Source organism: Sminthopsis crassicaudata, chromosome 5 (assembly GCF_048593235.1).
Source record: "Sminthopsis crassicaudata isolate SCR6 chromosome 5, ASM4859323v1, whole genome shotgun sequence".
NCBI lineage: Eukaryota > Metazoa > Chordata > Mammalia > Dasyuromorphia > Dasyuridae > Sminthopsis > Sminthopsis crassicaudata.
Genome location: NC_133621.1, coordinates 11,387,932 through 11,403,410, shown reverse-complemented (window position 1 = coordinate 11,403,410; position 15,479 = coordinate 11,387,932). Strand labels below are relative to the sequence as shown.

At 39.8% G+C, this 15,479-nt stretch overlaps 1 protein-coding gene across 2 annotated transcripts in view; it reads right to left on the bottom strand.

Moving 5' to 3' along the window:
* The window catches only part of DNAH11 (dynein axonemal heavy chain 11), a 276,162-nt gene that overhangs the window by 247,629 nt on the left and 13,054 nt on the right, over positions 1-15,479 (bottom strand). For both annotated transcript variants that reach the window (XM_074268964.1, XM_074268965.1), the window contains exons 3-5: positions 12,484-12,680; positions 11,437-11,626; positions 3,615-3,714 (exon numbers count right to left, since the gene is read on the bottom strand). In XM_074268964.1, the coding sequence (XP_074125065.1) occupies positions 3,615-3,714; positions 11,437-11,626; positions 12,484-12,680 (487 nt within the window). The remainder of the gene's footprint in view (positions 1-3,614; positions 3,715-11,436; positions 11,627-12,483; positions 12,681-15,479) is intronic.

The window sequence follows — 15,479 nt, the reverse complement described above, 5'->3', positions numbered from 1 at the left end:
TCGAGGCCCCGTCGGATGAGCCCTGGCAGATGCACCAGATTTCTCTGGGGACTGCCATTCCTGTAGATGCCTCCTCCTCTACATCTCTGGCACAAGGAGAGCTCGCTGCCCCTTCGGCCTCTCCTTCATTTGACTTCTCGTTTTCTTTTATTCCGGAGCAACTTCCCAATGCCCTGATTATTCAGGCCATTTGGTGGCCTTTGGTCCAGCTCCCCGATTCATCTGCTCTCGATGAAAACAAAAAACCATTTATGTTCATTATGAGCTATTAGACACAAGGACGCTTGGCCCCTCTGAAGCGGATTGGGAAGCAATCTTCAAGGACTCATGGTATACCCGGAGGTTTTAATGGTCGGAAAAATGCACCAATTTAAATGGATATACAGAGGCTTGATCTGTCTTCTCGGTGACATTTGGAAGGGCAAGACTTCTTTTTAAAAGCTCCCTTGAGTCCCCTAGAATCTGTCCCTTGTACTGTGTAAGGCCTAAGGTGAGAATTTCCCCTGGTATGAACAGTTGACGCTAAAATGAATAGATGCTTGAGGCTCATTACTTTCTATGGAAACAGATTTTAAGGATCTAGCTTGAATTTTGAAAAAATAAAATTTAATTTTAAAGAAAAAAGTTGTAGTAGAGTCTCCCCTGTAGAATGTAAGCTCCTTGAAGGGAGAAGCTTGTCTCCGAGTCACAGGGCCTGGCAAACATTAAGCACTCAATTACTGTGAGTGAGATGAGATAAAATGCCCTTGTGGAAAAAGACGAGTCTCTTGTATTTCCAGCACAGTAGGTGCTTAATTCATAAGTGCTGAACTGAGTTGAACCCTACTGTCTCACCTACACTGCAATAAGCGTGGCTCTGATCCAATTCTTGCACCAGGAAATAAAAGTACAGGAGGTGGCGTGTTCTAGGAGCCCCTGCAAAATCATCTGCCCTTTTTTATGGGACTCTATGGGTGGCAGTGTGGTACAGTGGCTAGAGTGCTGGCCTCCTGGTCAGGAAGTTCTTGGTGGCAAATGCTGCCTGGGGCATAACATGTGATGCTGGATATTTCTGATATCTTAACCTCAACCCACACTCTAAGATGGTAAATTTTAGCCAGCATAAACTGGTGCAGGTAGTTTTCTTTATTGGGGCGTCCCAATCTAATCAAATCACAAATCTGGACCCCAAAAGAAAGACATATTACCCAAGAGGAGAGGAGAAGTTCTGTAAGAAAGCAGATGGTAAAGGACTGCGACTTATTTTGAAATCACGGCAAAAATCAGTGACCATATTAATCAGGGCATTAATTAACTAAACAATAAAGGTCTAATTAATAGGAAGCTGTGTAATAAACTACTACATAGGGATATATTTTAAAGGAATTAAGAATGGAGGCCACTGCTGTTGCTCTGCAGGTGAGAAGGCAGGTGCAATTCAGGTCAACAGTTATGTATTAAGAACCTACTGGATTCAAGTTATTATGATACTGAACGTCCCATGTCCCCAGTGCTTGATTTGGGGGTAAGATGGAAGCTCTAAAGGTTGCCCGGGAGCTTAGCTCTCCTTCTATACAGACCAGCAAAAAGAAGAGCACTTGATCAAGTGATAATCTCACAAGAAATGCAAAGAGAAGCACAAAGAAAAAGTAGTCCTTCTCCTTCACAAAAGTCTACAGGCACAAGGGCTGGAGTTCTGTTTAAAAAGAAAAGCCAGCATGTGCACAGGGAAATAAGATGAGAGCCCACTGCCCCTTGGACCAGAAATCCTCTTTGAGCCCCCTGGAAGCCCAGAGTACCATGGACAGGGAAGCTTGGGGATGATTAGGAGGAAAAAATCTCACACTCTTGGAACCCTTGACCTGATTTATAAGGTCAGGAGTAAATAGTGCTGGAACCAGTCCAAGAGGCCCCAGAGGTGCTGCTTTAAAGGGCTTTCCAAAGTTTGATCTAGCTTGGTACAACCTCCAAGAACTCAGGGTCATCTCCATCACATTCAAAGGAACTGAAGGAGGACTTCCCCAAAGGTGCCTTCCTGGTGCCTCAAGAAAGGAGGACTGGGCAAAAAAGGCCAACTGGAGGAGACAGGGAATCGGGCACACTGGAAAGCCACCTCTAGGGAGGGCTGTCCCGGGGGATCCCTGACTCCAGAGTGGCAGCGGGGGGCATCTGGTAGCTGCTATTTTCCCTTATTGTTTCTTGCTTCAGTAGGTACATTTTTTTACCTCTAAGGAGACCCAAGTATTGTTGGTACCCTCACAAAAAGCTCTGTGCCCCTCACTCTAGTTTTGACTCAGCCCATTGTTCCAATTCCATTTAATAAAACACATTAGATATCTGCTATGTACCAGGCCCCATAAAGACAAAACTAAAATAGCCCCTTCTCCTCAGGGGACTTAGGTTCTTTTGGAAGAAAACAAACATACAGTAGCAAATAAATGTAAACTACGGGCTTAATCAGAACACAAATTATAAATGTGTTTGCTTTTTTTGCAACACTTTTGTGAGATGGGTGTAGAGGGGAGGGAGAGAGAACAAATGAATAAAATTATTTATTTTTATTGATAAAAATTGTAATTAAAATTTAAACATTTAAACTTCAAGGGGGAAGATTATGCTAGACTGATCATGACTTTACTTAAAGGAATGGAGTTCTTATATCTTCCAAGTATGTTTAAAACTATGCTTTAAGATGCTTATATCCCAAACATATTAAGTGGCCCAGAGTACTGGGCAAGGAGTCAGGGAGACATGAGTTCAATTGCTGCCCCAGACACTAACTGTGTGACTCTAGACAAATCACTTAGTGTGTCTACCTCAGTTTCCTCTTCTGTAAAACAAGGATAAACAATACCTGTTTGCTGTTGTGAAGAGAATAAGAGGCAAAATTTGTTAATTAGTCTCCAAACCTAAAAGTGCCAAATGACTGATAGTATGGTTCTGTGATAAGGATAGACAAGAAAGATGATCCGGAACGATATACCGAGGGTTTCGGCACAGCAAACCGAGACTGTTCAGGTGGCTATTAAAGCCGCCCCTATAGAATTCTAAATTCCTAGAACTAGAAGAGAATATGACCTCTGCTGGATTCCACTAAAAGAAAACTCCAATTAGAACTCCAATCTGGCACCATCAGGAGTTGTATTTATCATCAGAAGACTTAAATATAAGCATTAGATGCAAGTTTTTAACCATTTATCATGATGTTTTACTAAGATGTCATTGATATATGTGCAAAACACCGTCTCCTTAGAGTGAGTAATTTCTTTACAGTAACAGGACTACTGTAGCCATAAATCTACAGCCACAGACTGAGTACATGCACATCGTGGCCGACATTCTGTTTTACATCAGTTATCTCTAATTATCACTATATTTTATCCTGACTTTTATGAAAGGAAAAAATATCAATGTAAACTTTATAGAAATAAATTAAATTGGTGGAACTCAAGCTAAGTAATAATGTACTTAATCATGCATTTCAATATTTGGATACAGATCTGGTGCACAGTGATGAATTCAAGCCATCTATTAAAGAAGATCAATTGATTATTCGGGAACATACACACACACACACACACACACACACACACACCACAAAGGTCACAGCACACCGATATTCAAATTGTACTTACCAGCTTCAACAACAATCAAAGTGTCCTCAAAAGTGGGAAAATAACTGCTCTGCTTGGTTTTCAGGATCTGGACCATTTTCTGGACAATGGGAGCTTGAAGCTAGTAGTTGTTTAAAGAAAAGGAGGAAGAAAAAGACAAGCATTTTATAATTAAAAGTGGATTAGTGATTCCTGGGAAGAAATAATTTATTCAATTGGATTTTCCTTCACGCAATTTACACGATGTCTAAAGTTTTTGACCCAATGTCCAACAGGCAGCAGGGACAGAAAAGCAAAGAAAGCAAAATAACCCCATTTTCTACATTTATGCACTGCTAGCATCTCCTCCACAGAGAGGGAATTAAATAACAACAAAACAAAAGGAAGCTTCATTGTATCTGGGCCCTAGCTAGAGTGCTCTGCCTTCCTCCGGGTCAGGCTCACGCCGCATCTCTGTCTTACATCCTATTGAATTCTTCTCCATGAATTTTCTACCATGGACTTTACCAGCCCCCAAAGTGGAGGGTGATTCTTCATTTTCTGAAATCTAAGCACAGTGAGTTCCTCACCTCTGGACAGAGAAGTGAAAGATTCAGCATGCAGCGTGAGACTACACTCCTGACCATGGCAACTGTGGGAATTGGCTTTGTCGTACTGGGCATGTGTGTTACAATGGGCTTCTTGGGTATGGGGGGGGGAGGAAGAGAGAGCAGATGGATAAAATTATTGATTTTTATTGATAAAATTGTAATTAAAATATTAAAAGGATACTAGTACAACATTTAAGCTGCCCATGATTCTTAATTCTCATTGTCATACCCCCTTATTTATCCAATCTTTTCTAGTCATATACGTTCTTGATTATGGCTTTTATATACCCTTTCAAGCAAAAACCATCAATGACAAAAATGCTTTTTAGGCACCAGTTTTGTATTAGCTTAGTCATCAGATTTGCATTTTTATTGCCCTTTCTAAGAACTACAATTTTGGTTTTTTCCCCTAAAATTACAAAGTTTCAGAAGCCAAAAGAAATCACAAGAATTCTGGTGTCAAAAAAGTGGGTTCGTTGAGGCAGAGAGTGATATGGGGACCACTGGAAGCATTGGATAATGCCCCAAACACAAACAAACTGTTTATAGAAATTTTGGCTGCACTCTCTAGGAATGCCTCTTCCATAACTGACAAAATTCCTTTTACTGTGAATCTTCTTTTTCTTCATTCCTTCCATTAATTGCCTCTTCCTGAGACTAGTACCCTACTGATGATGATGATGATCCTGCTTCCCTGGTTACTTTTCTGGTATTGATTACATTTTCACTCAATTTAACCCTCCTCCAACTCCCTGGTCATAGTGGGAAGTCAGCCTTACTCTGTAGACATTGCCAGAGTTCTCTTCTACTACCACCAGTTCTTTCTCAGGGCATCACCTCGGCAATGGCTACACTGCTCTCTCTTCACTATCTTGATCCCTTGGTTCAAAGGCTTGTTCTGTCACTGGTCATATTCTGTCAAACCCTAACCTTGGATTACTGTTATCATCCCCCGCTTTCATTCCTATTCACATATTGCTGAAGGAAGCTGAAGAAATCCCACACCATGATCACTGAATCCCTAAAATCTGTTACATAATCTCAACTGGATCCTCACTGTAGCAAAGAAATCATTTTGTGATTCCCTATCCCATTCCCCATAGAAGCTGCCCTAAAACTTTTCTTCCAGCCTCCCAGGGTACTTCCTCCCTTTCTATTGAGAACTTTGCCTCTGAGTCTGCTGAAAAATTGAGGCCGTTAACTAAGGTCTCTTCTCATCTCACGTCACCTCATATCACTCAGGTGTCTTATTTCATTGGCTCTTCCTTTACTTGTCTCATGAGACAGGTTCTCATAGCAGTTGTTCTTTCCCTTTCTAAGGCAAGCCTCTTTATCTGTATACTTTATTCCATCACTTAGCCTCTTTTAAAGGGTTGATACACACCCAGGTGTCATGCCCCCCCACTATCATTTTAACTATCTCATTAATTTTTATTTTCTCCCAATATACCATCTATTTTTTGCCTACAGATATTTTCATTTTTCTCCCATTTTAAACAACCTTTTAAAATTAAAGCTTTTTATTTTCAAAACATATACATAAGATAATTTTCAACATTCACCCTTGCAAAGCCTTGTGTTCCAAATTTTTCCCTCCCTTTCTCCACACCTCCTCCCCAAGATAGCAAGTAATTCAATATATGTTAAACATGTGTAATTAATTCTTCTACAGATATTTCCACAATTATTGTGCTGCACAAGAAAAAATAGATCTAAAAGAAAAAATGCAAGTAAATAACAAAAAAGTAAAAATATACTGGTGTGATCCACATTCTGTCCCCCAGTACTCTCTCTGGTTGCAGATGGCTCTCTCCCTCACTAGTCTATTGGAACTGGCCTGAATCACCTCATTGTTCAAAGGAGCCAAGTCCAACACAGTTATTATCACATGATCTTATTACTGTATATGATGTTCTCTTGGGTCTACTCACTTCACTCAGTATCACTTCATTTAAGTCTCCTGGGGCCTCTCTGAAATCCTCCTGCTGATCATTTCTCATAGAACGGTAATATTCCATAACATTCATATATCATAACTTATTCAGCCATTCTCTAACTGATGGGGCATCCGCTCAGTTTCCAGTTCCTCACCACTCTGATTTCTTTGGGATACAGGCCCAGTAGAGACACTGATGGATCAAATGATATGCACAGCTTGATAGCCCTTTGAGGGTAGTTCTATATTGGTCTCCAGAACGGTTAGATCAGTTCACAACTCCACCAACAATGTTATTAGTGTCCCAGTTTTCCCACACTCCTTCCAACATTCATTGTTATCTTTTCCTGTCATTTTAACTAATCTGAGAACTGTCTAGTGGTACCTCACAGTTTCTTACTTTGCATTTCTCTGATCAATAGTGATTTAGAGCATTTTCATAGGACTAGAAATGGCTTTAATTTCTTTCTCTGAAAATTGTTCATATCCTTTGACTATCAATTGGGGAATGACTTGCATTCTTATAAGTTTGAATCAATTCTCTATATATTGTAGAAATGAGGTCTTTCTCAGAACCCTTGGATGTAAAAAGTTTTCCCAGTTTATTGCTTCCCTTCTAATCTTGTCTACGTTTATTTCTACAAAAACTTTTTAACAAAAATCAAAATTATCCATTTTGCATGCCATAACATATTCTCGTTCTTCTTTGGCCACACATTCCTTCCTTCTCCACAGAGAAGTAGGTAGACTATCCTTTGTTCTTCTAATTTGCTTATAGTATCACTCTTTGCCTAAATCAAACATATTTTGACCTTATCTTGGTATAGGACGTTTGGTGTGGGTCAATGCCTAGTTTCTTTCATACTAACTTCCAATTTTCCCAGCAATTTTTGTCAAATAGTGAGTTCTTCTCCCAAAAGTTGAGTCTTTGGGTTTATCAAACATTAGATTACTACACTCGATTATTGTGTCTTGTGAACCTAACTTAATTCACTGATTGACTACTCTTATTTCCTAGCCAGTACCAAATGGTTTTGATGACTATTGCTTTATAAAATAGTTTTAGGTCTCTCACAGCTAGGCTACCTTCATTTGCATTTTTTTCATTAATTCCATTGAAATTCTTCACCTTTTGTTCTTCCAAATGAACTTTTTTATTTTTTCTAGTTCTGATTACTGAGAAAAATTAAACATTATCTTTCAGGGGAAAAGATAGACATTCAATGAAATAGGAGATTTTCATTTACTTTTGAAGAAAAGACCAGAGCTGAGCAGAAAATCTGATCCTCAAATAGAGAGCTTAAGAGAAGCATAAAAAAGTAAAAAAGAAAGAAAAAAAAACTATTTTTTAAAGATTGAAATTTTACATCCTATATGGGAAGATATGTCTAACTCTTGATAAATGTATCTGTTTTAGGCATATATTTAGAGGTGTATGTATAATTTGACTTTATTGTAATGATATAAAAAAGAAACTAGAGATGGAAAGGGACTGTACTGGAAGAAAAGGAAAGGGGAGGTAAAATGAGGTGGATTATATCACATGAAGAAGCAAAGAAAGGAAACAAGATGGGGGGGGTGAGCATTGCATGAACCTTAATCTCATTGGATTTGGCTCAAAGAGAGAGTATCAGACATATTTAGTTTGATAGAGATACTTTTCTCACCCTATAGGGAAGTAAGAGGGGAAAAGAAAAAGGGGGGGCTAATAGAAGGGAGAACAAAAGTAGAGGGGAAAAGGGATTAAAAAGAGTGAGGAGCTGTAAAAGGGGGGAAATGGTTGAGGGAGGAAGAAAAATTTGGAATTCAAAAATCTTACAAAAATGAATATTAAAATTATCTTTATATATAATGAGAAAAATATAAAATACTATTAAGTACCAAAAAGGAATGTTTGTAATTGCCTGACCCTTAGATACTATTTGCAATTTTCCACATTGAGTACTAAGGAAGTAGTCTGAATGTACTGGTTCTGTTATCATTGCTCATGAAAACGGATGGACTTCTAGAAATGTTGCTAAATTGGTTTCATTTCATACACTTTGGATATTCTTCCATTTTTATCAAATGCTCAGAGGATGATAGTGTTTATCTAGAATCCAGGCAAATCTCTCAGTAGACTCATTTTCCCCTCAACTGCTTCTCATTGCTTAATGATACAGAAACTTAAATCTAGAACTTAAAGGGCCCTTAGAAATTAACTACTTCCACTCTCTCATTTCCCAGCATTCTTTTTGTACCTCCATCGCATTTTGAAGCACAATGGTTTGCAATCACTTCAGTGCTGCCCTGAGATGTCATATCATTCTGCAGAATAGATGAACTAAGTTTATATTGGCTGAGGTGAGTTCTAAGCTGTCTGAGCCAATCAAACCACACCTGGGCTTTGGATCAACTTTTTGTTGTTCATTTCAGGTATGTTTGATTTTTCAGGATCTCCTTTGGGATTTCCCTTGCAAAGATATTGAAGTGATTTTCTGGGGGTTTTTTCCCTCTAGCTCATTTTACACATGAGGAAACTGAGGTAGTTTAATTATACCAATTACATTTTTTCTAAGAAGAGCTTCTGCATTTAGTCCAGTTTCTATTTTCAGAAATAGAAAGCAGCTAGTTACAACAAGCCAGAGATGACCTACTGGGATTGTTCTCTGATCAGTATTCTTCATTATACCTTAAAATTGATTGTTTAGTACTTTCCTTTGGCCTGTATACAACTTGAGGGCATCAGCTGCTTCTGAGATAAGTGTAGTTGATGAACAGTTGTTTTCCTGTTCATTAAGATATAGTCAGTCTTAGTTGTCCTGTATTTAATATATCATGTGCCTTCAGAGTCTCTTCCTGAAGGAAGATTTCCAGACACACCAGCATGAGAGTTCTAAGTAATCTACAAGTTGCTGACATCATTTATTTTAGATAATTTCTCGATCCCAAACTCTAATTGCCTTTTTCATTGTCCTCCCTTGTACCCATTTTCTTACTGAAATCACCAAGCATCAACACCTTAATTTACTCTGGGGAACTTGTCTACTTCAGAGAATATTTCCTTCCCAACCTCTACAACAGATGTCAACCCTTCAGCTGCATCTATTATTTTTCTGGTGCCATCGTGGCCTCTGAACATCTGGAGAACTGCAAGGTGAAGGACAGAATTTCCTAGGAAATTCTCTTCTTCATCAAAGGTTTTGCAATTGTCAATGCTGAAAAATTGCCCATGCATATATCTTGTAAATAAAAAGCTACAATAAAAAATAAAAGACTAAGAACTTTAAAAAAAAAAAAGAAATTCTCTTCTTCCTTGTTGCCTCTAGGTCCATAAGGGAGCCAAATTTATTCACTCCATTTTTAGGCCTCTCAATTCAAACTAAGAACTTTCCTTCCACACTATCTGCCATTTGCCTAGGGTTTCCTCTCCAGAGGAAATCTCCACGTGGGAATGACTTAGCTCCTCTAGTAGTACGACTAACTGGCCATTGGACAAACATATCACATTAAGAGTACCAACTGTTAGGTTAATATTTATAGACTAACAACTGTGGAATCTTAACACCATCTGTCTCTTCTTCTGCCGCTCAACCATTATCATTCCAGAAACAGAAAGAGGTCACACAGTTCTGTGAAACAGTTTGGAGTTTTATCTGTTTTATAGGATTTAAAATGACTGGAATGGGGTGGGTATGATGGGGTGGAAGTATGTTAATCATACTTCGGTGGAGTTGTGCCAGGGCAGCTGTGTGTGTGGCAGGAAAGCCTTGTTTGTGTATAGGATGTCAAGAAAGGAACCCAGATGGAGGAAGTAAGGCCCTATGGAGCTATATAGGTAGCTGGAGAAGATGCTTGGGTATACAGAATAAGCACAAGATAATTTGGAGGGAAAGTCAGAGGAATCGGGACATGTATTATGTGGAAAGTGGCCCTTGAACCGAGTATGAAACTCACTTGAGTGAATGTTTCACTGGTTAAACTTTTGAGAATCCAGAGTCAGTCCAGATCCCAAAAGAAGCTTACAGTTGGACTATTATGGACTGGAATGAAGTTTTTAAAAGATCATCATGTTATAAGATAAATATATTGGCACCCCATGAAATAAGTGGATTTTTTTTTTCATTTTAAAACTTTTGTTCATTCATTGTAAACAATTCAACAAATATTTAAGTACCTACCATATACCATGTACTATACTAAGTATTGGGGATCCCTACTCTGTATAAGGCACTGTAGTACAATACAAAGGGAAAAATATAAACCAATCTCTGCCTTCTAGTAGCTGAGTTTCTGTTGGGGCAAGTCTCTGACTATATCTGCAAAACAAGAATTAACATTTCTATTTACAGGGGTCAGTGATTTGATTCAGATCATGCAGTAGAAACACCAAAGTTAAATCTTTTGACAAGAAACTCTCCCCACCAAGCTAGACCATATCGATGAAGGAATTGTCACAGTGGCTATATAAACAGAAGTTATTGTGGTTGCTTCCCAAATTCAATATAGTGATCAGATTAACTTGCTCTTCACATTTTTAAACTTCAGTAGGGAGTTGCCTGGAACAGCAAACCCTAATTTCTGATCTTGTGATTTCCCTCAAGGGGCTAAAACTCTTTTAAGGAGAATCAGATCATTGTCAGCAAAAGTTAGCAAAACAAAATTACTTTTAATTCACATTTTTGAAGTACATTTTACATACAAGAAGCAGAATAAGGAGCATCATCAAAGGAAAATATCACTAGAAAAGGGGATGAGCTAGTCATGGAGAAGATGAAGGATGAACAACAGATATTAACTGCCTACTGTGTTAGTGATTGGAATAACAGATGAACAACCCAAGTGCTAAATCATTATCCAGGAGGTGTTAAAAAAGGATAGGAAGGAGTTCTCCAGAACCCTGGACAGCTCTTCTAGGGAAGTTACGATGGATCCAGAAAGTAGAGATAACCAAGTAGAGAGGATGAGGGTGGAGGAAACTCTTTGGGTGTGCTTGTGGTATCACAAGACAAACAAGATGGAGACCTGTGTGAATTCTTGGAAGGATAAAGAGACAAGAGACGTTCAGAATTTGCCTGTATAAATGGGGTTGCAATCAGTATATTGGTGGAACAGCCACAACAGGAAGGTCATAGAGCCACTAGAGCCACTTGAAGATGATGGAAAAAAATGGCATAGAATGGGGACAGAAAAGGGACAATGGATGCGGGTCACAAAAATTAAACAAGATTCCCAACTACCCCCCACCATCCCAATAGTGGAAATCATTGGTTTAGAGAGTCAGATTCATGCCAAGCTTGACAGACAAAGGTAAGAGATTCACTGGAGTTTTGCTTACTTGGTCATAGATGCACAGAAGGTTATCCAGCCTTGTTTTCCAGAAGTCTAGTTCTGTTTGAGGATCCGAATGAATGCCCTTCAACAAAGCCTGTCCCGAGTTCTTCTGGAGGGCTTTTTGGATTTGATGTGACCACATAATAACTACAGATTCAATGGCGTGGAGGATGGCCCTTTCATACGAGTCTTGTCTACAAAAACCAAAGTGATAAAGATTATATAGATCCTCCCCTCTAGACAGAGCACAGAAACAGAAATCCAGCCTCCATTCTCTTCTCTTTTGCATGACATGCCTCAAATAGAAAATATTTTTACCAAAGCCCGGGACTCTTTGTAACTGAAGATGGCCTCTCATGGAGTTTTGTTCATGTTACTTTCTCCATTTCAGAAAAAAAGATCTCCACAGACCCTTTGCACCATTTTTGATGGCAAAAAAGCATTGTTTTCCTAAAGACTGAACTGTTCTTCAGCACTTATGGGAGAAAAAAAAGAAGAAATCTAAAGCAAATTTGCAAGTGGTGCATAGAGGGTTAGAGGGTCCCTGAGACACTAAGAAGGTGGGCTGTTTGCCCAGGGGCTTATAGAGACAGGATTGGAACTCAGGTCTTCCTGTTTCCAAGCCCAATATGTATTCTGTGTAGCACTTTGCCCATATCTACATTATGCTGTATCTATTTACATATACATACAATCTGTATGTATTGTTGTGTGCATATACATACAGAAACTGCATCACACTGCTCAGTGAGGTTAAATAGCTTGTTCAAAGTCATCCAGCTAGGAAGAGACAGAGGCAGGCTGGAACTCGGCTCTTCCTAATCCAGCACATCCTCCTTCTACTACAAAACCCTGACCTCTTCTTAGGGAACTGTTACAACAAACACCGTCTACCTTCAAAAGGCAACTTTGGAAAAAAAAAAGTCACATGCAATAGCCATGTCCCAGGACCTCCCAACATCTAATTCATGTGGGTTTTGGATACTCTGACGGGGACACAATGCATCTGGATACAAGGGGGCCACAATGTGGAGTGCCCATGGATACGTACTTAGTCTCTGAGCAATTCTGCTCTCCTTCAATGTTCCCTGCAATGGTGGGAATTGGAAGCAGAGTTCTTCCTGACATCACACCCTTCAGAATGTGCATTTTGTTTTTCATGCCTTCCACATGAGTTCCCAGGTCTTGCGAAACAACACAGGGCCAAAGCATATGGTTTCTCTTGTTCAAGAGGATGGGAAGGGCCACCTAGAGGAAACAAAGTTAGAAATGTCATGGAGTCCAACTCAGCTGGTGCTGAGTAAACGCACACAACGCCCAACACTAGGGGCAAAACAGCAACCAAATAATTCCATAGGAAAACATCCATTAAAGGAGAACACCCAGATCACCATCTCTTCACTTCCTGTGGGGCCATCTTGCCCTGAGGAGCCTCATCATCCTGCAAGTTCAGTTTTGCTGTTTGTATAGCATCAGTGCCCTCTGCTCCTCAGATCCCTCTAAATGAAGATGAGCAGAATGCCCCCACACATCCCCCTGAAGGAGGTGCCCAGGCTGGCCAGCTTCCATTGGCCAGCAGCCCTCCTTTGGATTTCTCCATCAATTCGACATCAATTCCCCTATTAGATTATAAGCTTCTCAAGAGGAGGGCCTGTCATTTTCATATCCTTATTCCCCCATTCTTATTCTTATTTCATATTCATATTGCCTTATACACAGTAGATGATTAAAACATGTTTATTTACTGACTTAAGTTAGGGGTAAAACAACAACAAAATAATCACCTATTTAGTGACTACTATATGCTAGGTACTGTGATAAACCCTAAGGGAGGTTGCAAAGAAAGATCAGGATCTTGAATCAGCCCCTTCATTGATTCTAGCACCCAGAACCCAAGTGGAGATTGGTTCAAAAGCCAAGAGCCTTACGAGTTGCTTTTGTCTCCCAGTCACAGTTTACAAAAGCAGTTGGGCAACATTTTCAGTGCTGATTTATGATCTGTGCTTTCACAATGTTTTCTTGGTAAGAGAGTGAGAGTGGGAGGGAGAGGGAGATAAAGAGGAGAGGGGAGAGAGACAGAGATGATCAATCATGTATTAAACACCTGTGTGTGTGTGTGTGTGTGTGTGTGTGTGTGTGTGTGTGTGTATATGCACAAGGCATTGTGCTAGGGGCTTGGGACTCAAAAGATAATATAAAAATAATTCCTATTATTATCCCGAGGAACTACATTCTACTTGGGAAACACTATAGTAGTTCAAACCTATGATTCAGTGGTACAGGAAAGTTACAGTGATAAAACTCTCTTTATCAATAAAAATCAGCCATTCTTCAGCAAATTTAAGAGTCTTCGGAAGTTGCCTGTGATGTTAGGTGAAATCTGAATCCAGATCTTCCTAATTCATACCATGCAAAATAAAGAAATATTTCAAGGACAGAAATGACAGAGATGATATATTTAGTAGCAGGAAGGGATTTCAGAAGTCATTCAGGGTTTGTGCCCAAAGTGAGCCCATAAATGGCTACTGTGCCCAGTAGCACAGCTAACAGGGATCTGCACAGGATTCAAATTCAGACGAGACTCTTCCCTTGCGTCATCTGGCTGTTACAGCAATCAGGCCATGAGAATGCTCTCCAGCAGCTCAGATCTGCTCTTTTCCCGTCTCTCACATGTTTCTTTAGGTTCAGAGAAGAGAAGGCAGGCAAGCGGGATTGCAGCATGCAGGAGAACCGTGGTCAACAAAGCTGGGCAGAGAGTTTAGGAGCAGAATGCTTAGGTCTTTGAAAGCTGAACAAGAGAATTTACATTTGAAGTAGGGAAAGACTTGAGGCAGGGAGACCATTAAGAGGGGTAACAATAATTGAGGAGAGAAGTGGAAAAAAAAACATAGCTAAGAATGCTTCCTGTGTGAAAGGATACTGGGAAAGCAGAACTGTCCAGATTGGGCAATGGACCACTTGTGATGAGGGAGGCCCAGGGGTCCAAGGAGAATACCACCAGCACAGGCTGCCAAAGAGTCTGGACCCTGGGAAGTGAATCACTCCAGTTCTAGTGGGAAGGTCCAAACCCATCTATAAAAGATACAGAAGCTAAAAGCTTGCAGGACGCCTCTCTTTAAAGAGATGCAAAGTATTCTTAGAGGGACAATGCCAACACTTCCTGAACACAAATCAGGAAAGTTGATAGAAAGCTAATTAACTTCAAAGAAGTCATAGACCTTCTGAGCCATCCAGCCCAATGCTTTAATTTTTATAAATGAAGAAAATGAAGGACAAGAAGATACAGTGCTGTGTCCAGTGTTGCCAGGATTCAAATCCAAATCTCCCAGCTTAGGACTTTTTCTGCTCTGCAACTCTGGCTGCTGATCTAAACCTCCTCCAGAAGTTGTTCAAGTTCCATAAGTAATGGGGGGCAGGGGCAGAGGGGAGGACAGAGTACTGGACTTAAGAATTAAAATCCTACTTCAGAAACTCACTTGTTGAGAGACCCAGGTAAGTCATTTAAGCTCTCTGTCTATCTGTAAAATGGAGAAAATAATGATACCCTTTCTCCTGGGGTTATGAGGATCAAGTGAGGAAATATTTTTTTTAAAAGTTAAGATGAAACATAAATGTTCTCTGTAGTAGTTGTATTTCTTAACTGTTTACCAAGTTTGATTTACTCTGTCTAGACAATCAGCAACATGCAATGCAGTATTCTAGATTTATGTGAGGGGTCACAGGTGAGGAAGCACCAGGAAAAAATCTAAGTATCTAAGGACCCCCCAAGACAAGATAGTTTATCAGTCATAGGTAGGTAAGCTCACTGTGGTTCTACCATCCTACAGTCCTATGGGCCTACATTAGTGACTCAGGTGTACAAGTAGGGTGCTTATCATGATCAAGATCCCCATCCCCTGAATCTCTGCCCTAATGATGGAACTTTTTTGGAAAATGTCCTTTTCATATCTTTAAACAGCTGTGAACACATCACATATCGTTGAGTCGATGAGATGAGATCAAGAATTAAGAATAGGAATTGCAAGTCAGAAGAATTGGGAATCTAGG